Below are 21,856 nucleotides of genomic sequence, written 5' to 3'. Positions count from 1 at the left end.
AAATCTTAACTAAATTCCTTCATCTTCTGTGTTTCACTGCTTTTCTCCAGAATTAATAAGAATAAAACTTTGCAACCAAAAATACTGTTTTGTGATAAAATGCTTCATTTAAGACTATTAAGTGCTGCTATATTTCAAAAAAGTAATGAATGACTGGGCAGTTAATATTAACCACAAGAATATATGGACACTTGAGCCTACCACTGAAATCCGACTACAGTTCAGCATGGAGTCAGCAAATATATCTTACAGGAGACAACACAAATCTTGAGCATAAAAATGTTCAATGCTACAGAAAATTAGGAAACCTGGATTATTGTCAAGATATATAGCCAGGGCATTTTGCGCATTTTAGCCAACTGGATATATGCATCTGATATATATTCATGTGATTAAGAGGTCATTCAGATGGAAAAGTGGAGATTCAAAAATTTAAAAGAAAGGTTTTATCGAAGTTTGAATTAGCAGCCCAAAAATTCAAATATAACTACCACCAAAAATTACTATTCACTTTCCTCTTGATCTGCAGCTTCTCCCCCCTCACCCCCAAAAGACATAGTTTTGTTAATTTCAACTTTCCAAGAAGACTGAGGACAATTTTTTTTAGTCAAGTCTGCAGAAAATATAAACAAGGAGCTTTAGTCAACACAATACCTGACACACGTAAGATAGAGTTAAAGACATTTTACTAAACAAACAATAGCACTTGCTTTAACCAAACTTTTGCAGAAGTTTTTTTTAATTTAAGTCCCTTAATTCCTCAAATCCAGTAGTACTGAAGCGCATGTACACCTCTACTCCGATATAACACTGTCCTCAGGAGCCAAAAAAAAAAAAAATCTTACTGCGTTATAGGTGAAACCGCGTTATATCAAACTTGCTTTGATCCGCCGGAGTGCGCAGTCCCGCCCCCGCCACGCTGCTTTACCGCGTTATATCCAAATTCGTGTTATATCTGGTTGCGTTATATCAGGGTAGAGGTGTACTTTGATACAAAAGCCCACTTCCGGGCATGAACAGTTGGAGTATATTTTGAGGATACTTTACACCTAAAACAGTGCATTTGAAGAATTGTTTAAACTACAACTGACCAATTTAATTAATCTGAATTTGATAAACTCTAGTTCTATATAGGGGTGGAAAATCAGATTAAGTTAATGACATATGGCTTAGATTTCACTTTAAAGTAACCACCCAATGTAGTAATAGCTAGTATTTTCTGATATATAAAGCATGAAAAGGTTTTGGTTTTTTCTGCTTGTTTTTCAAATTAAAAATGTAAGTTTTACCTAGGCTGGAAGATTCTATCATTTGAGAACTAATTAAACTGACACACAAGAACCCAGAAAGTGAAAGCTGAGCAACTGAATGGAAAGAATTTTCAGTGAGAATGTTTAAAGCTTTTAAACATCTAACAACTCCCTTGATTAAGGATGTCTTGATAAACAGATTAAGGATATCTTGATTTCAGATTAAGGACGTCTTAACCATCTCCATCCCCCTTCAGTTAAACTGTAAGAGCTCACACTAAATACCCCTTATGCCTCCCACAGATCATTCAGCAAAATAATAAAAACACCAGATTTGACCTGAGATTTCTAAAGTAAAAACCCCAAAAATGTGTTTTCTTAAAAAAGAAAAAAAACCACCACCGTACACCTCTCAGGCCTTTTTTTGTACTTCATAAGGAAGTAAAAATGGACACGAACCCAGTTTTGTTGAAGTCTTTTGTAGGTCTTTAAATATCCAAATATCTAAAAGGACGACTACTTTTCATATATAATTTTAAAATATGCCTCCAAACCAGGGATGGGCAAACTTTTTGGCCCAAGGGCCACATTTGGGAATAGAAATTGTATGTTGGGCCATGAATACTCACAAAATTGACGTTGGGGTGTGGGAGGGGGTGCAGGCTCCGGGGTGAGGCCAGAAATGAGGAGTTTAGGGTGCGGTAGGGAGCTCTGGGCTGGGATGGGGGAAGATGAGTGTTCTGGCTGGGGGTGAGGGCTCTGGAGATGAGGGGTTTGGAGTGTAGGAGGGTGCTCCGGGCTGGGACCGAGGGGTCCAGAGGGGGATCAGGGCTGAGGCAAGGGGGGAGGCTCAGGGGTGCAGGCTCCAGGCAGCGCTTACCTTTAGTGGCTCCCGGAAGCAGCGGCATGTCCCTTCTCCAGCTCCTACAGTCCTCAGGCACCGCCCCTGCAGCTCCCATTGGCCACGGTTCCTGGCCAATGGGAGCTGCGGGGACAGCGCTTGTAGGAGCCGGAGGCGGACCATGACACTGCTTCTGGGAGCCGCACGGAACGGCCCCTGACCCTGCTCCCCGGCTGGAGCACCAAAGTGGGGCAAGCCCCAGACCCTGCTCCCCAGCAGGAGCTCAAGGGCCGGATTAAAACGACTGGCAGGCTAGATTCGGCCCGAGAGCCATAGTTTGCCCACCCCTGCTCCAAATGAAAGATTACTTTAGTTCTTTAAAGGTTTCTCTTCAGATTCTTCCCACACCACCACCACCACTATTCCTCTGTCTCGCAAAATTTTTATTTTCTCACAAACATTTTACCTAAGAAGTGCTACAGTTCCACCTTTTGCCCACCAGAGGCCGTTGTGGCGCCAGAACAGCCAGCTGCCTTCATGCCGGCTGCTCTAGTGCCACAGCCGACTGGTAACTTGCACTGCTTCTGCGCAGGAAACACTGTTCTGTATTGTAATTTAAATGAATACAAAAGTTCTGTATTAATATGCCTAGTAAGGAATTTTTTTTTGGGGGGGGACGGGGGGGGGACGGGACAAATAAAGTTACCAGAATCTGTTTTTGAGGAGGGTCTGTATTGTAACAGAAATACTTGCTGACATATTTTGAAATAAATTACCAAAATAATTGTAACTGGCATGACTATATTGCATTATTCTGACAAATAAATATGCAGAATTTTCAAATATTGTGTGCAGAATTTTGAAGTGCAGAATTCCCTCAAGAGCGTGTGTATATATAATATATACGCATGCATTCATGGGTGACCAGGGGATATGTTCTCTATACTTCAAATAATTAATTCAATAATTCTGTAGCATTTCAAATAAATACACATTCTAAATCAGGGGTCACAACCTCACTTTACCTTAGGACCAGTGCCAGTCCTCAAATCCTCCCAGCGGGCCAATGCCACCCATACCACCCAGAACCCATCCCCCAAAAACTGCCCCCCCCCACCTGCCCTAAGGCTCTGGGAGGGAGTTTGGGGGGGGGAGGAGGTCTGGGGTAAGGGATTGGGGTGCAGGCTCTGGGAGGGAGTTTGGGTGCAGAAGGGGTGAGAGGTTGGGCTCTGGGAGGGAGTTTGGGTGGGGGAGGAAGTCTGGGGTGCAGACTCTGGGAGGAAGTTTGGGGCAGAAGGGGGTGCAGGCTCTGGGAGGGGGTCGGGGGTGTGGTGCTTACCTGGGGCTCCTAGGCGGGGCAGGGGGCCTCTGCCCGCTTCTACCCCCAGGCACCGCCCCCTGCAGCATCCCATTGGCCGCAGGGGCGCTCAGGGCGGGAGCAGCATGTGGAGGCACAGCCCCGCCCCTGAGCCGCAGGGAGGGGCCGGCAGCCATTAGAGCAAGCAGGCAGATGCTGCTCAGCTCCGCTGCGCTGCCGGGGCCCCTGAAGGGGGAGCGCCCGGAGGCAGCAGGTGGGGCCAAAGGAGAGGACCCAGCCCCAAAACTGCTGGAGCCCCACGGGCCACAATGGAGGAGGCTCGCGGGCCGCAGATGGCCCACGGGCTGGGAGTTTGAGACCCCTGTTCTAAAAGATGACTATTGCTCACCTCCATTTTCTCAAAACAAAAGCCTTTTTGACAAACACAGTGTAATAACTTGGAAGACAAGTAATAATTGCTTGAAGCACTTTGGCCTGGTCTACACTTAAAAATTAGATGAACCTAGGTATATCACTCAAGGCTGTGAACAATTTTGCGCCCTGTGTGATATAGAAAGGTTGACCTTACTCCGGGTATAGAATTCTTCCATCTATCTAGCTCAGGGATCGGCAACTGAGGGATGTGCTGGCCGCCGCTTCCCGCCGCGCCCATTGGCCTGGAGCAGCGAACCGCAGCCAGTGTGAGCCGCAATCGACCGAACCTGCGGACGCGGCAGGTAAACAAACCAGCCTGGCTTGCCACGGTGCTTACCCTGGCAGGCCGCGGGCCAAAGGTTGCCGATCCCTGATCTAGCTACTGCCTCTCAGAGAGGTGGATTAAAAATATTGATGGAAAAACCCCTTGTAGGAGTCATCTATACTACGGCACTATAGTGGCACCGCTGCAGTGGTACCACTGTGGCAGCTGTAGTGTAGACATACCCTAAATAATGAAATACTTCACCATTACCACCACCACACTGGAAGAAAGCTTAATTAATACTGTGTTCTGACTCCACAGAAGTCATTTACTAGAGAACAGTCTAAATTGAACCTTTGAAATGAAGGAGCATCTTGACTCCCAAATGGTCTGAAATATTTAGGAATATGCCTTAAAACAGTGCAAGTAGTCAAAAATGGTTATTTTGCTAAATCTCAGTCTCAAGTCTGACACAGCACAGACTAATACATGGTATTCTGACCCTACGAAGTATGGGTATAAGCCTGATGGATTAAATCATTCTCCCTCCAGAATTCCGTTTTCTCCCGCCACCCCCACAGTATGTTAAATGTTTAAGTGAAAAATTAAAGAAAAATTGCTTTCGTCCAAAGGAAAAAATAAACACTTTGCTCAAGGTGCTCAGTTTCTCAAGCTGCAGAAGTGGATTACCAATAGTGTCTCAATTGCATGATGGGAGCCAGTTGAACCCTGATCCATAGCACTTAAAATAGATGTTTTTAGGCACAAGAGCCAAGAGTGAGAATCTATACTGTATTCAATAAATATGCAGAAGTTTTCATGTAGAAACAAGTAAATTCAATTGTCATCAGTCTCCCCTTCCAATGGTTTCTGTTAAACACAATGTTCGCGAGAAATGTGAATTTTGTCCTACTCTGACAACACTAGTAACGTGCACCAGCCAAATATATCAAAAGTACAAATGGTTGACATTTAATTGGAGGAAATTACCTCACAGAACAAACTAGAAAAAAACATTTTAATCTGCACCATAGAACCTGGGGGATATAACAGCTTTAAGCATTCAATCTGCTTTTTGAAATTCAGGCTTATACACAAATCTTACATTTGATTGTGGTACCAAAAAGCATGCACAGAGCCTTAAAGAAATAACAGGCAAGGTCCCAATCCCAAGGATAATGCAATCTTTCATAAAAATAGCCCCCCATGAAGTCAAGACTACTCACATGACTAAGAATTTCTCATGTAAAGTTTTCTAGATCAGGCCCTCCCCCCTCTTAAGAAAAAACAGATGGAATGGAATGCTTATACAAATTAAGATTGAGATTGCTTGTCTCTGAAAGTACAATTTTGTTTCTTTAAGTTATATCAAATTGTTTTGACAGAGGAATTGAAGAGTATGAAAAGATGTACATTTTGAAGAGGGAGACTGCATGGTATATAGAAATTGTTCCAAGCATAGAAGAGACATAATGGGAGAAGGAAATAAAGGCAACACAAAGTGAAATTGATAGAGCAACAGGCCTAGGTTGTAAATGAAGACGTAAACATACAAAGGAGAATAATCAACTCATCTGTTTCTGGTTTTACAAAAGCTTTAATGACTTGTTACTGTGCAGATTTTAAAAAGTCATAATACCCTTTAAGGGGTCTGACTTGTGCCACCTCACTTGCATATTTACAAAAATAATGCATCAGTTAATTTCACGTTAAATATGCATGTCTAAAAAAAGCCTAGTAAAAAATAGTAACCTTCCGTAACTATTGTTCTTAAGTGAATTGTTGCTCATGTCCATTCCAATGTAGGTGTGTGCTCACCCCAAGCACTGCCACCAGAAGTTTTTCCGTCAGTGGTATCCCTCAGGTTGGCTCTGGTGCCCCCTAGAGTCGTGCCTTCATGGCGCCGATATACAGGGCCCTGCCAACCCACCACCCCTTCAGTTCCTTCTTGCCAGCTAACTCTGACAGAGGGATAGGAGGGTCGGATGTGGAATGGATATGAGCAACACACCTCGAACAGCAGCAGTTATGGAAGGTTACTACCCGTTTTTTCTTCAAGTGCTTGCTCACGTCCATTCCAATGTAGGTGACCCCCAAGCAGATGTAGGAGGAGATTTGAAGTTCAACAACAAGCAGACTACAGCAACGCTCTGCCAAATACAGCATTGTCTCTGGCCTGCTGAGTGACAGAATGATCTGAAGAAAGGGGTAAACAGTGAGGTGGCAAAGTTTGCAGATGATACTAAACTGCTCAAGATAGTTAAGACCAAAGCAGACTGTGATGAACTTCAAAAAGATCTCACAAAACTAAGTGATTGGGCAAAAAAATGGCAAATTAAATTTAATGTGGATAAATGTAAAGTAATGCACACTGGAAAAAATAGCCCCAACTATACATACAATATGATGGGGGCTAATTTAGCTACAACAAGTCAGGAAAAAGATCTTGGAGTCATCGTGGATAGTTCTCTGAAGATGTCCGCGCAGTGTGCAGAGGCGGTCAAAAAAGCAAACAGGATGTTAGGGATCATTAACAAGGGGATAGAGAATAAGACTGAGAATATATTATTGCCCTTATGTAAATTGATGGCACGCCCACATCTCGAATACTGCGTACAGATGTGGTCTCCTCATCTAAAAAAAGATATACTGGCACTAGAAAAGGTTCAGAAAAGGGCAACTAAAATGATTAGGGGTTTGGAACGGGTCCTATATGAGGAGAGATTAAAAAGGCTAGGACTCTTCAGCTTGAAAAAGAGGAGACTAAGGGGGGATATGATAGAGGTATATAAAATCATGAGTGATGTGGAGAAAGTTATTTACTTATTCCCATAATACAAGAACTAGGGATCACCAAATTAAATTAATAGGCAGCAGGTTTAAAACAAATACAAGGAAGTTCTTCTTCACGCAGCGCACAGTCAACTTGTGGAACTCCTTACCTGAGGAGGTTGTGAAGGCTAGGACTATAATAGCGTTTAAAAGAGAACTGGATAAATTCATGGAGGTTAAGTCCATTAATGGCTATTAGCCAGGATGGGTAAGGAATGGTGTCCCTAGCCTCTGTCAGAGGATGGAGATGGATGGCAGGAGAGAGATCACTTGATCATTGCCTGTTGGTCCACTCCCTCTGGGTACCTGGCATTGGCCACTGTCGGTAGCAGGATACTGGGCTAGATGGACCTTTGGTCTGACCCGGTACGGCCGTTCTTATGTTATGTTCAAGTTGCAAAAGCGTGGGCTGAAGACCACGCTGCCACTCTCAGATATCCTGGATGGGAACGTGGGTCATGAATGCAGCTGAAGACGCTAGTGCCCTTGTGTAATGTGTTGTCAGGGCAGAAGCAGGGACTTTTTGCGAGGTAGTATCACATACTGATACTAGAAGTGATCCACAAAGAAATTCTCTGGGTTGAGACTGGGAGACCTTTCATCCTGTCTGCCACTGCCACGAAAAGCTGAGTAGTTTTCTTAAACGATTTAGTCCTTTCTATGTAGAACACCAGCACCTGCCTAACATCTAGTGAATGAAGCCTCTGTTCCTGCCTATTGGCATGTGGCTCTGGATAGAAGCATGGTTATTGTGGAATTCCTCCACGTTTGGGAGGAAGGCTGGGTGAGGGCGCATTTGGACCATGTCCTTGAAGAAAATCGTGTATGGAGGTTCTGAAGTAAGGGCCCTAATCTCCGAGACCCTTCTGGCAAAGGTGATGGCCAACAGGAAGGCTACCTTCCAGGACAAGTACAGTAGAGAGCATATTGCTGAGGGCTTGAATGGGGGACTACATCTGTTTAATAGGAAGGTCTACTCCACGAGGGGTCTCCAACTCAAGATGAACCAACCACCACTATTATTTTAATTCTTGGGGAACAATGACCAAGTTCAAGGAATTGCTGCCACAGGAATCCAGGGCCAAGTTTTCAGCTCTGGTCGAGAAAGGTAAACCAGTTGTGAAAGAATTCCTCCAAGCGGTGTTGCATGGGGCAGATTCTGCTGCACAGACCAGGGGTTCGGCTGTGGTCATGAGCAGAAACGCATGGTTGCAGGCCTCAGGTCTTCCACACCAAGTGCAGCAGATCATCCAGGACCTCTCTTTCGAGGGCACGTCTCTCTTTTCAGGGCAGACAGATCTAAGCGCCAGAGCTTAAAGGATTCGAGGACTACCCAAAAGTCCATTTTCCTTTGCTTTTTCTTCAGCACCAGTGACTGGGAGCAGTGTTGTGTGTCCCATTGAGGCATAAGCCTCCTCCAGAGAACCCTAGCAGTGCCGAGAGTCCCGGGACACGGACAAAGAGTCCCTTCCTTGATGCCAGAGATGCCGAACTGCACTGCCTGGCTCTCTGAGAAGCCGGTGCACTTCTCACAGAGGTAGAAGTGCTCGGTGCTGAGTCAGTGTGGCTCAGCTCTGTGGGGAGATGGAGAGCCACCTCCATAAGGAGGTATTTAAGTCTCTGGTCTCTGTCCTTTACGGTATGGGGTTTAAACTCTTTACAAATCCTACATTGCTCCGCAGGTGGGACTCCCCAAGCACTTAAGGCAGCTAGAATGGGGGTCACTAGCAGGCATGGGATGATGGCAAGCCACACACACCTTAAACCCCGGAGACCAACACATGCACCGGGGAAGGGATAACCCCGACAACCAGGGGTGTCTAACTACTAAGTAACACTAAATTGTAAATTCTATCTACTATCATTAACTATATACTGGAAAAGGAAAAGTCCACTGAGGAGAGTACTTGCGCGAACGCAAGGATGAACAGAAGTTCCAAAAACCATCACAGGCAGTAAAACAAAACTGAAGGGGAAGCAGGGCCCTCTATACCAACGCTATGAGGGTGCAATTCCAAGGGGTATCAGAGCTGACCCAACAGATACCACTGAGGGAAAAACTTTACAGCGGCAGTACTCAGGGCAAACACACACCTACATTGGAATGGACATGAACAAGCACTTGAAGAAAAACTGAAATTGCAAAGTATTTCTACATTTCAATGACTTTGTCAAGTCCATATTTGACCCGTCCTTATTTGGCTGCAACAAGATGGCAGTATATTCTCCTCCAGTCAGATTAATTTATACACCTAAATAAACTGCTCAAGGATTGGTATCTCACTTTCCTAAGCAATTAATACTTCACTGGATAGATTACGTAAATTGAATAAAATAAATTGAAAAGTTCTTATCTACAGTATTTACAGCATGAACAGTATTAGACTAGGTTTCAGCGTGGACCCCAGTCAAACTTGTAACCTTAGATGCACCACTGATTTCACCATTTAGAGAGAAGTATACCATACAGCATTATATATCTAAGACTAGTCAGTTTACATGTGTGGGATGAACAAGGAACTTTTGTCTCATGAATGCAGATCTTTAATGTTTAATGTATTATAAGTAAAAGGCCAGTAGTATAGGGAGATGAGTTCCTCCTATACAAGTCTGTTATTTCCCACTTTTGCAGTTTTCCCTTGCATAGGGAGAACCACTTAATCTGACATAAGTGCATCCATAATACTGTATGGAAGAAGTTCGCTATAAAGAGTTCATATTACTTAATCACCCAGCAATTTCATGGACAGCTTGCTCTCTAAAGTAAAGATTTGGTTTTTTACAACTAACAATTGACACCCATATCATTCGACGTCCCCAATATGCATTTTCCTAATGCTTACCGGTTAACCTTTTACATCCCTAGTACCTAGGTCTGTGACACTGTCACACTGCCTGTTGGCACCAGCCACTTCAATACTTTACAGAAACACTTAGGGCAGTGGTTACCAAACTGTGAGGCGTACCCCATATGGGGGCATGGAGAAATATCCAAGGGGGTGGAGTGGGGCCCACGACAAGACCATGAGGGGGTGGAGAGGGAGCACCACCCAGTCCTGCTCTGTCCCCACCCCTGCTCTTGGCCCTCAGCCCCCGCTCCTGGCCGTGGCTCCACTCCCAGCCCAGGGAGGTGCAGACACATTCTATTACTGCTAAGGAGCGTGGGGGGCATGAGAGGAAAAGTTTGGGGGCCCACTGATTTAGGATATGTCCACACAACAATATAAACCTAGATTTAATAGGACTCGAGTCAGCTGACCTGTGTCAGGAAATCATGGGCTTGAGTATCTACACTGCATTTTAACCCTAGGTTAAGGATTTTCTGACCCACGCTCGAATATTGGGCTCTGGCATCCACACTGCAGTGTATAGACCCAAACCAAAGTAACACTATCCCAAAGTGCCTAGCAACCTCCTCCCCCAAAGTGTCGACACTCTAGGCTTATTAATTTGCTGGACGGCGGGGAAATTCTACTGCCCACCCTGCTTCCTGTGATGGTGCTACTGATGGGACTCAGGAGCCCATAAAGAATACAAGTACATAAACTGCATAATTAGCTCCTTTGTTGGCTATCTCAGTAGAACGACAGCAGTTTGAGAAGGTTTTATACTGAACTACCATCTAACCTGAGAATTGGGCTCTCTACCTCTAGGTGGAGTTATATTGGCAAGAAAATGTCCATGTGCACCTGTTCTAAGGTTAATTAGAACATCAGTCTCCAGGTCTGTCAAACTATTAAAATGAAACTTTGCATTTTATTAATTCTCAAAATGGAAGTTCAACGAAGGTGTTTTTGTTTGGTTGTTTTTTTATTTGTCTGTTATGAAGTAGGACATAAAATGTAGGTTTCAGAGGAAAAACGCACACACACCCCTCAGTCTGGCTGCTGCTGGCTGCAGAGTGGTGAAGTGCAACACCAGAGCCTGGAGTGCAGTGTGCTCCAGACCCTCCCCCAATCCATTATCCCTGCCTCCGCCGCACCCCAGAAGGCATTGACAAGGGATTCCTGGAAGGCTGTGGGGAAGGTTCCGGTCCAGCTCCCATTCACCACCCCCACACTGCATTCTGCCCAGGCACCTCTGCACACACAGCCCCAGGGAGGGCAAGAGCCTGGGTGCAAGGGACATACAGTGGCACAGGACCAAGCAGCAGCCCGGCAGGGAGGGGAAGGGAAGGGAAGGGAAGCGGCAGAGCTTCCAGCTCAGGGATGATCCCCAACATTCTGGCAGCTGGAAGCCACATCCTCCCTGTCAGCTTTGCTTCCTGCTCTGAACAAGCTCTGCATGGCAGCAAGGAACCTGAGTTGCCACTGCTGCAAGAGACTGCAGGGAGGTTTTGGGACTGGCTTCTACACACCGCCCGGGCACCCCTGCACATGCAGACCCAGGGAGGGCACGAGGGGCCCCAAAGAACAGAGCAGGGACCAAGTGGCTGCCCTTCAGGGAGGAGAAGTGGCTGAGGTGTTGGGGTTATCCTCCTCCAGCTGTGCTCAACCAGGAGCTCTGCCACTCCACTTCCCTGCAGGCCAACCACTAAGTCCCCGCTCTGCTCTCTGGTCCTTCCACCAAAATCTTGTGACCAAGAAACAGCTCTCTTTGCAAAAAGCTTCTTCTGATTCATCTCCTTTGAGACCCTGTGGGCTCTCTGGTAGTGTGCTTGCAAACTGGTGTTCAGCAGACAATGCGTTAACACTGACCTGAGCTGCTGCCATTTGCAAAGGGAGGTGTGACTTCTGTTTGCAATAGACTGCCCCACAGATTGTCAGCATAGAGAGGACCAAGGAAATTGCCCCAAGCAGGGTGTATAAAAATCAATGATTTTAAAAAACAAAACAAAACAAAAAAAAAAAACCACAGATTTTTTTATTTAAATCACTTTTTTTGATAAAATGCTTTTTGAGGAAGTAAAGCAATCTAAAGATAGTTTTAATTAAGATACAATATAGCTCAAAGATATCTCATAATGGAATAGGGATTATAAATTCTAATTCTATAGTATCAGACAATATATTCATGTAATGTTTAAGAAAAGTTTTGTAAATTAGTTCCAATAGATCATGGATTAGGCACCCAATCTTATGGGATTCCAGGGGCTTCTGTATAGATTATTTAGGTTAATCTTTCTATCTACCCAGTGGGACTCAGTGATCAGTCTAGAAGATACCATCAGAGATGCTTAGTTTTGCAGTTCCCAAACTATGGGTTTATTTGTCTCCAGAGATAACATGCTTGTTTAACAGCAAAAATGTTTTAAACAAATATAGAGAGGTGAGAGATAACAGACCTCAACCCTATTGTCCCTCTGCAAATTTGTGTACAGAGTCAATCCCTTACCACTCTATAAAAGTGCAAAGCTTCAAAAAGTTCAATGAATAGAAGATTATTGGGGGCAAAATGCAAACAGTGCAACAAAGAAATGCAAATATTCTCAATACTTGGTACCAGGGTCAAATCTTAACTGCTGAAGAAGAGGAGTTGGCTATGACATGGGCATCCAGAATCATCCCTCCAAATGCCAACTACAGTAACTCCTCACTTAACATCCTCCCGCTTAACGTTGTTCAAAGTTACGTCGCTGCTCAATTAGGGAACATGCTCATTTAAAGTTGTGCAATGCTCCCTTATAACGTCATTTGGCTGCCTGCTCTGTCCATTGCTTGTGAGATTCTGTGGAAGAGCAGCAACTTTACAAGGGAGCATTGCACAAGTTCCTCTTCTCTGCCTCCTCCCCCTCCCTCCCAGCGCTTCTCCCACCAAACAGCTGTTTGGCAGCACTTAGGACTTTCTGTGAGGGAGGGGGAGGAGACGGGAAGCGCCATGTCTCCGCTCCTCCCCCTCCCTCACAGAAAGTCCTAAACAGCTGTTTGGCAGTGCTTAGGGCTGGGGCGGAGGGGGGGGGGGAGAAAGAGGTGGGAACGAACAGGGATGCAGCGTGCTCTGGAGAGGATGTGGAGTAGGGATGGGAAGAGGTGGGCCTGGAGTGGAGCAGGGACAGGAAGAGGCGGGCCTGGAGCATTCCTGGCAAAGACGGCGCCTGTTCTTCTCTGGAGAAGCTGCCGCTGCTGCTGCGAAAGTGCTTCCTAGAGTCCTAGCTTGTAGCGAGCTGTGCCTGTGTGGGATAAGCCAGGTCACTTCCCAACCACAGTACTGTACAGTATATAATGCCTTTTGTCTGCCAAAAAAAATTTCCTTGGAACCTAACCCCGCATATTTACATTAAATCTTATCAGAAAATTAGATTTGTTTAACATCATTTCCCTTAAAGTTGCATTTTTCAGGAACATAACTACAACGTTAAGTGAGGAGTTACTGTATAATAAACTTCAGAGCTAAGGGTGAAACAACCAAGAAATATATGTTTGCTGATGATGTTTTAAAGAAAGTCACACAAGTGAACTGGTGGAAGTCACTTAAGCACTTGAATTCAGAGACTGTTGAACTGATAATCTAACTTTTAACAGCAGTAGCTTCTTCTGTCGATGTAGGAAGAATATTTTCTTCCTTTGGACTAATTTATTCCAAAGTGAGAAATCATTTCGGACCTGTAAAAGCAGGAAAGCTTGTTTTTCTTTTCCAGATTCTGAACAAACAGGAAAATGAAGGTGAAGACGACCGAGTTAGCTGCAGAAGCCAATATTTTAAGTTTCTCATGTCTGACAGTCGATTTAATTTTTGTTTGTTTTTTAAATTCATTTAACTATTTTAGTTAAAACAATTTTAACAAAAACAAACCTGATTTTAAAAAAGCTTGAATGTTTAACTAAACTCAAAAATACATATGCTTGTTTTGTTAAAATATTATGTTTGCTGATGAAGAAAAAAAAAATCCAGAATACATAACGTTGTTGTTTTAGTTAAATAAAAATGTAAATGTCTGTCTGGTGATGTTCTCCTCCTAATATAGCACAGTAAGAATATCCTCCAAATATTAATGATTAACCTGTTGAATTGGAGATAGTTCACCTCCCAATGACTTCATAAATATCTGCTTCAATTACCTTTGGTAAATGAAATAACCAATCATTCATTTTCTGATACAGCTGTAAAACTAATCTGAAAAGTTTTCAAAATAAATCATTTTAAATGTATAGTGTGTACTTTCTAAAAATGAAACCTACATCTATCTCTGAGCTGTGAAGAATATGTATTAAGGTTATAACAACCAACAAGAATGCACTTTTATGTAGAAATCCATGATTAAATCAAGTCTTCCTGACTAGTGATTTAAATCAAATCCACCCTGGCCCCAAGGAACTCTGGGACACATCTAGAAGCCTTCTGGGATCTGAGTCAAGCTGGTGTCGCGTACACACAGGACAGCAATAGGGCTTAGACCCTAAATCTCAGCTTAATGCAGGCTTGAACCGTAGGTTCAATCGCTAGGTTCCACAATTGGTGTGTCGACCCAAGGCGGGTTTGGCTTGAGCCCGGGCTCAAGCCAAGGCTTAGGATACGTCTACACAGTAATGTAAGTCACAGCTTCAGCTCCTCTTGCCTAGATCCGAACAGTTCTCTCTTTTCCAGTCTCAACTGTCCAAATTAAAGTGTAGCAGTTCATCTTAAGCCATTCGCAGGAATACACTGTCCTCATCTCAAATCTTCAGTAGCTGTCCATGAGGGCAGACAGAATATCTATTTCAGAATCTAATATAAAGTTTCCCTCTTAAACCATTATTCAGCAAAACACTTACACATCTATTTAAAACGAATGCATGCTTAACAGTGACCAGTGTCTTCAAATTCTTCCATGAATTTGCCTTCCCCTCCATCTTTCTATTCTTGCATCCATTCAACACTTTTCACATCAGGCTTTCCTCCTCCTTGCATCTCTCTCCAAAATGTGTAGTAAATCCTACGTCTACTGTCATGTCCCCTGCTCCTTTTCCTCTCCCCTCCCTCACCCCACTATTTGGAATTATCTCTTGGACCCTGACAACATTAGAAAAACTCACGATTTGGTCCTCCTAGAACACTTGTATGTGGATGCAACGTGTTTTATAACTGTTCAAAACCATGTACAAGGGTCCCCAATACCATCTGGATTAGGCTTGCTGTCAACAAGTCTAACCACCATTAGTTTAGTGGGATGGGGAACAGAGGTTGCTGGCAAAAGCACAAAATGCTTAAACAATCCCTCCATGACTCTACCACATCAAACTGGAGGGGCTTTCAAAATCTCCCAGAATTCACTACTTCTGGAAGCTATCCCAGGACCTCTGGGACAGTCACACTGCTATGAAACTGTTTAGAACACTGCTAGTATGGATACAGGGCAAAAATACAACTCATCAGAACCCGAAGCAGAGTGGCTACTATGGACACACTGAAACACATGTTTAAACAGGTTCTGTCCTACTGTTTTAATTAACAATGCTTCAGTTTTCTAGTGGAGACGCTGCCTTGGTGCCTAATGAGGCCCTTCAAAAATGAGCTTACCTAAACACTCTCTCTGCCCATTCCATCCTTATAAGAGTTGGTAAAAAATTTTTGCCTGGGTGGGCAAAAGTTTTGTAAAAAAAAGCCTAGCAGACTCCATCTTTTCAAATCCTTCTTGCCTATTTATTTCCTCATGCTCAATCATTCTATAGGTGTCATAGCATTTATAGATGCTATCTGTAACCTATTATTTCCTTTTATTTGCATATATAGATTATAATTAGTTGTGAAGTGTCCCATGATGCTATTTATGTATCATGCAAGGAAACCTCTATTAAAGTTATCCTCTTTACTACTACTGCAACAATTCTTATTAAAAAATCCACAATAATGCTCTAACTGGACCATGGGAATGCAGAAGTATCTAATAAATAATAATAAAAAAACCACTTTCCCTAGTTTTTAAATTTACCAACTGAAATATCAAATATTTTATATACTGTAAGCTCTCTGGGAAAGGGTCAGTTTGTATAGTGCCTAGCACTGCATGGTCTTGGTCTATCACTAGGGCTCCTAGCTGCTACCATAATACAAACAATAATGTTTGAGACTTATAGCTTAGCTTTTTGACATGTTGGAAAGTCAATATACCAGCCACACTAGACAAGTACAATCAGCTCGGAAACTTAACTTTTAAGCCTAATTTTGGTCACTTTAACACCTGTGTTTGTTTGGCTACATGATGACTTAAGAACATTGTTTGTTTGTTTTTTACACTGAAGGTTATCTTCACAACCAGAAAGCCTAAACGCTTCAGATGTTTGCAAATTAAATCTTAGGATCTGACAAAAAACACTAAATATGGCTACACCTTCAAATTCAAGAGATCTACTTCCTGAGTATTTACAGTAATTTGTCTAGACTAGGATTTAAAGATTTAACATGTTTTCAAACTCTAGTGTTGCTGAAGTCTACATTGCCTTGTCTATGACAAAGAATAAGAACACAATAGTCAGAACCTTTAAAACCTAGTATATACGCTGCCTAAGTGTTATGATGTAATGGGCACTATATTTCAGTCTTCTTCGCTTTGTAATGTTATCAGAGAGAACTGGTTTCTATTCTCAACCTTGCTAACTAAATTCCAGTTCAAGTCTTTAGTAGTTCCAGTGAGAGGCAAAAAGGAAAACAGCTTGACCTTCAAGTTCCCAGCCTCAGTTTACAGTGTGAGGTTTAGATAGATTAGATAGATTGGATAAACTAAGTAAATTTGATTTGCAAGTCAGTGATAAAGTGGAATTCCATAAATTCCATACTCACTTTTTGGAGTATAGCTATATTTTAACATCCCTGTGAGAAACCCAAATCCTACAGATTTCTATTAACCAAAACTAGGATCTTGAATATGGCGTAGTTCTAAGAGGACAATTGTTGACACCTCATGGAAAGCTTTAAAAAAACAAGTTTAAGCAGAAACTTCCATCACTGCCCTCTAATTGCTAGGGACATTCTTTGTGAAAACAGGATTTATGTTTCTTAAGAATCTTTCTTATTCTTTAAAGATACAACCCTTTACTTGATGTCACAATCATCTTCACAACTAAGCAATAGAGGATTGTCTCTTTAGGTGAAAGATTAAAAAAGCACATAAGAGAACAGCTGAACTTTTTATTAAAAAGCCTATTTACATGCAAGATTCCACACTAAAATACTGCAGGAAAAAAAACAAGTAAGCGTGCTATATTGCAGGGTTGCTCATGAGGTATCAGCAGGTCTTGAGTATTCAAATTTTAACAGACCAAATTGAAAGTACTTACAGTACAATGCATACAAGTACTCACCCTTCACAACATGCTTTCTGGTTACCACAAATAAACATTCCAGAGGCTCCCAATTTGATATGGACACTTGGGATAAACAGAAAGAGTGGCCTTTTAATTAACTCTTACAAATTACATTCAGACTCTAGAAAGCGTTACACCCTAGAAATCAATATGGAAATCCCAGTTTAGAAATTCAATAGAATTCCCACTACATATTTTTGATCCCTGTACATTTATATAGTTCTACATCTATATAGAACACCATTCAGTGGAGTGGCACAAAAGATGCATTAGTGAAATTCAAATATAAAAAATAAAGTCTTCCAGGGACTTCAGTTCTGAGATGGAAGGGAAGAGAGATTTGAACTCCCAACTCTCTAAGCTCTATATTGTATTGTTCCCACTCCAGAACAATGTGGGTGGTATTCCAGAACTAGGAGAGAGAAGCCACTGGAACAAAACCCAAATTAATTTACATAAACACACCTACAAGCTTTTTTTCTCCTTCTCACTCCCAATAACTTCTGAATCACTGCAGGCAACTGTTAATATCAAACACTTTACAATAATACCAGATCACGCATCAATCTTATTTTGTCGTATTTACCAGTCACTCTTACAATTTTAATAAAAAGGCAGCTCTTTTCAACACCACCCCCTTACACCTACCAAAATGACTCAAGACAAACCATGCTTTTAGTAAGAGCATGCCTCATGTTCAACACACTTTGTTCTAGAATCACAGTCGCCAGCCTATCTGAACTTGCGAAATGCCCTGCAATGCTGTGGAAGACAGGGACCCACTACTGTCCTTAGAAGTTCACTCGAGTTGCCTTTGCATTTAACATCCTTCCTGCACTCGGGATTTTCATATACGAAGAGAGGGGAGGAGGAAAGGGGAGAATCAAAAGCAGCAACTCGTGTGAAACAGCAAAAGAAGGAACAACCCAGACAGCTCAATGGCCCCCGCATTGAACAGCAGCTTCCGGGAGACTATCTAAGAGCACATGAGACTGAAGCAGACCTGCCCAAGTGCCCAAACCTCTCCCCGTAGCAGGGAGGCCCCCTCGTTTGGGGAGGTTAATTGTATTTTTTCCCGTCTCCTCCTCAGGGAACGAAGGATTTTGCGGCGTCTCAATCAGGCGATTTAAAACCTCGTTCGCCTTTTGAGGGGGACTGAAGGGGGCTCGGGGGACGTCCCCTCAGTCAAACTGCCCCTGCGCCCGCCACTAGTCTGAAGTCAATGGGGAGGTTTGAGGAGGAGAACAACAGACGTAGCCCCCCAAGGCGCCCCGCCCCGGTGAGGGGTCCAAAGCGGTCCCAAGCCCGCGGCTCTACTCCCGCCTTTGTCTCAGCCGGGTCGGTCCAGGGGGGACCCCTCCGCCAGGGTGGGCAGAGCCAACTTAGACAAAGGGCGCTTCACGCTCCGGGTCTCTCTCCAGCTGTCACCGGCCGGCAGAGCGTGTCCCGCCGCCGGCCGCTCCCCGCCACCCTGTTCCCCCCGGGGGGGAGGGGGGGGGAGTTTCCTCGCGGCTGGGCCCCCCACTCCTCATTCTGCCCCCCCCCACTCCTCCCGCCGCCAGCGCCTCCCCCAGTATAAAGGGCGCCGGTTATAATAACGGCTCACGGCTCCCGCCCGCGCGGTACCGGTCACTCGCTCACTCACCCCCCCCAACCCCCGCCGGTGCTGCCGCCTCCGGGTCCCCTCTCCGCTCCTCTCTGCCTCCGGCCGCCGGATTCACCCTCCCGGACCGAGCGCCAAACCCGGCGGCCCAATCGGCATCGCGCTCATTGGAGAGACCCAAGCACCGCCCCGATTGGACGGACGTGGAGGGGCCGCCGGAGCCAATCAGCAGCGGCTAGAGGCGGTGCCGGGGGCGGGGAGTTCGCTCCCCACGTGCGGGGGGAAGGGGGTGGAAGAGCTCTCTTTGTTCTCGCGCTGGCTGGGGAGATGGCGAGTTTCGTGCTCCTCTCTTAATCCTCGCGCGCTCCTGAGCCCTCTTGGGAGAGGGAATCAGGGCGCGCGGGGAGGGAGAGCCTTGAAGCCCGCCTTGCCTGCGGGTGGGGAGATTGGGGGTTGCTGAAAGAGGAAGCGCCCGCGGAGCCCGGGAAGGGAGGGGCAGCCCTGTTCGGCGCTGCTGAGAGTTTGAATCAGTTCGAAAGTGGGAGCTGTAACGGTTTTAACTGTCATGCTTCTGCGCGCGCGGGAGGGAGGCGCGGGGAGCTCAGCAGCCCCACGTCCCTCCCCTCTGCCTGTTGCTTCCCACTCCCAGGCGGGCAGTCCAGAGCCTGACGCGCTCCGCCCTGCATCGATCTCAGCCCCGCCTCTGACCTTGGTTTTGCTGAACCAGTTCCCAAACCAGCTCAGCTAAACCAATTGTGGAGCCGCCCTGTAGCTCCCTGGAAGGCAGCCGGACCTGCCGTGACTGAGCCAGCTTCCAGAAGCAAATGGCTTCAGTAAAAATGGGCCAGGCCACCCAAAACTGCATCTGTGCCATGTCTTTAGTGGGTGTGGAAATGGCCAGGCTGGTCAAAAACTTGCCTAATGTAGACGGGCCTCTTACCCCTAATCATCTCTGCTCTGTCCTTCACCTAAACCATATAGATAACCACTCCTTTCTGTCTTCTGCAGGCTCTGTCCACACCTTCTTCCATGTGGTGCTCTATGCCTGTGAACCACAGCCCACCAAGTCCTCCCCTCACTTGTTAACAAAACATCACAAAAATCATAGCACCAGCAAGATGTATGGCCACCTCATTGCTCGATCATGTGGTTTTAATTATATCCTCTCTCAGGGTATTGCCAACCTCTAGCAATGCCGCTATCTTCCCCATCACTCAGACTCGTAATCTGGTTTTAAGCCTTAACTTGTCCTCTCTAGAGCCTCACGTCCAGGCTGTGTTTAAATCTAGCTGATTCTTTCTGCATCACCTCTTTAAGATACAACCTTTCCAATCCATCTACACAAGCACTTGGGGAAGGGACTGTCTTTTTTGTTGTGTGTGCGTACAGTGCCTCGCACAATAGGGTCTGCTCCACGAGTGGGGATCCTAGGTATTATGATAATCAAATAATAAATAACTATAATTAAAATTCTTGCCCAGGCTCTTGTCATCTTTCATCTCAATTACTGCAACATCTCTTCTCTGGTCTTGACAAATACAATCTTGCCCCATTCAGATCAATTCAAAATGCTGCTGTGAAGATCATTTTCCTAGCTCAGGGATGGGCAAACTTTTTGGCTCGAGGGTCACATCTGGGTGGGGAAATTGCATGCAGGGTCATGAATGTAGGGCTGGGGCAGGGGGTTGGGGTACGGGGTGTGGGAGGGGGTGTGGTGTGCAGGAAGGGGCTAAGGGCCAGGGGTTGGGGTGTATGAGAAGACTCAGAGCAGGGGGTGGAGATGTGGGGTGCAGGAGGAGTTCAGGGTGTGTGCTTCAGCCCGGCGCTGCTTATCTGGAGCAGCTCTGGGGTGGCAGCGGCGCACAGTGGGGCTCAGGCAGACAGTGCTTCTATATCGTGATGCCAACTTTTCCCAACCTAGTGCTAAAAATTTCCCAAATCTGGTGAAAAATTCCCAGATAAAGTTTTTTACAGTGCTTCTATATCCTGGGAAATTTCCCAAAACCTGGGAATTTGTGAGTAAAATGTTTTAACTTGGGAAATTGGGAATTTTCATTCAAAACATTTTACTCACAAATTCCCAGATTGTGGGAAATTTCCCAAGATATAGAAGCACAGCAGGCAGACTGCCTGTCTGCCCTGGCCCTGAAGCGACTGGCACCACGTACTTGCAGCCCCTCAGGGAGGGGCGGGGCAGAGGGCTCCATGCGCTGCCCTTACCTGCAGGTACTTCCCCCGAAGCTCCCAGTGGCAGCGGTTCCCCGTTCCTGGCCAATGGGAGCTGCAGGGGGCAGTGCCTGCAGGCAAGGGCAGCACGCAAAGCCCTCTGCCCCCCCAACCCTTTGGGCAGCAGGGACATGGTGCCGGCCGCTTCCGGAAGCAGTGTGGGGCCCGCAGCACCACAGAGGTGGCAATCCTGTGGGCCGGATCCAAAGCCCTGACGGACCAGATCCGGCCCACGGGCCGTAGTTTCCCCACCTCTGTCCTAGCTTGGCACTTTGACCATGTCACCCCTCTCTTTGTGTCCTTCTACTGGCTCCCCTTTTGCCAGTTTGCAACAAACATAAGCTTCTTGTCTTCACTGTCCAGGCCCTTCATAGCCTATCATCACTATACTTATAATCTCTCATTCACTTTAGGATATTTCTTATTGACAGTGATGTCAGCAGGCGCCACATTTAGGGAGGGCAGGGGGACCCCCTCCCCAAGTTTTGTACCACATTGGGGTGAAGTTTGCTGCCCCTCCTCCCCCCCACTGTCCTGTGGCACTGCCATCTGTAGCCACCACTTTGCCTCTGCCTCCCCCGTCACCCTCTGCCATGGAGCTGCAACTGGCCACGCTGTTTGGTACTGGGAGCCTGCTTCCTGTTCTGCTATGCAAAACCAGGCAAAAGCTGATATTGGGGTGTCCCCCTCCTTCTGCCCATCATGTTCCCAGGCGTGAAGAGCATGCCTCTTACCCAGCCTCTGTCCCGCGGAACTGCACCCACTATGCCAACTAGGGACTAAGCAGCACACAGCCAGCCCCGCAGCAGCACCCTCTTGGACGTAGCCCCTCCCTGCATCCTGAGCTATCCCCCTGCCTGCACACAGTCCCTAGCTACCCCCTGCCT

General features: G+C 45.5%; 1 protein-coding gene across 2 annotated transcripts in view; it reads right to left on the bottom strand.

The window, feature by feature from the left end:
• Window positions 1-18,872, bottom strand: part of EZH2 (enhancer of zeste 2 polycomb repressive complex 2 subunit) — a 92,099-nt gene extending 73,227 nt beyond the window's left edge. The window contains exons 1-2 of one of the 2 annotated variants that reach the window (XM_054019325.1): window positions 18,788-18,872; window positions 17,138-17,204 (exon numbers count right to left, since the gene is read on the bottom strand). In XM_054019325.1, the coding sequence (XP_053875300.1) occupies window positions 17,138-17,175 (38 nt within the window). In that variant the 5' untranslated portion in view covers window positions 17,176-17,204; window positions 18,788-18,872. Of the gene's footprint in view, window positions 1-17,137; window positions 17,205-18,785 lie in introns of both variants that reach the window. The other variant, XM_054019324.1, reaches the window with a different exon arrangement.
• Window positions 18,873-21,856: the final 2,984 nt, after the last annotated feature.

The sequence above is a fragment of the Malaclemys terrapin genome, chromosome 2, assembly GCF_027887155.1.
Source record: "Malaclemys terrapin pileata isolate rMalTer1 chromosome 2, rMalTer1.hap1, whole genome shotgun sequence".
In the NCBI taxonomy this organism is placed as follows: domain Eukaryota; kingdom Metazoa; phylum Chordata; order Testudines; family Emydidae; genus Malaclemys; species Malaclemys terrapin.
This window is presented reverse-complemented; position numbering and strand designations above follow the sequence as displayed.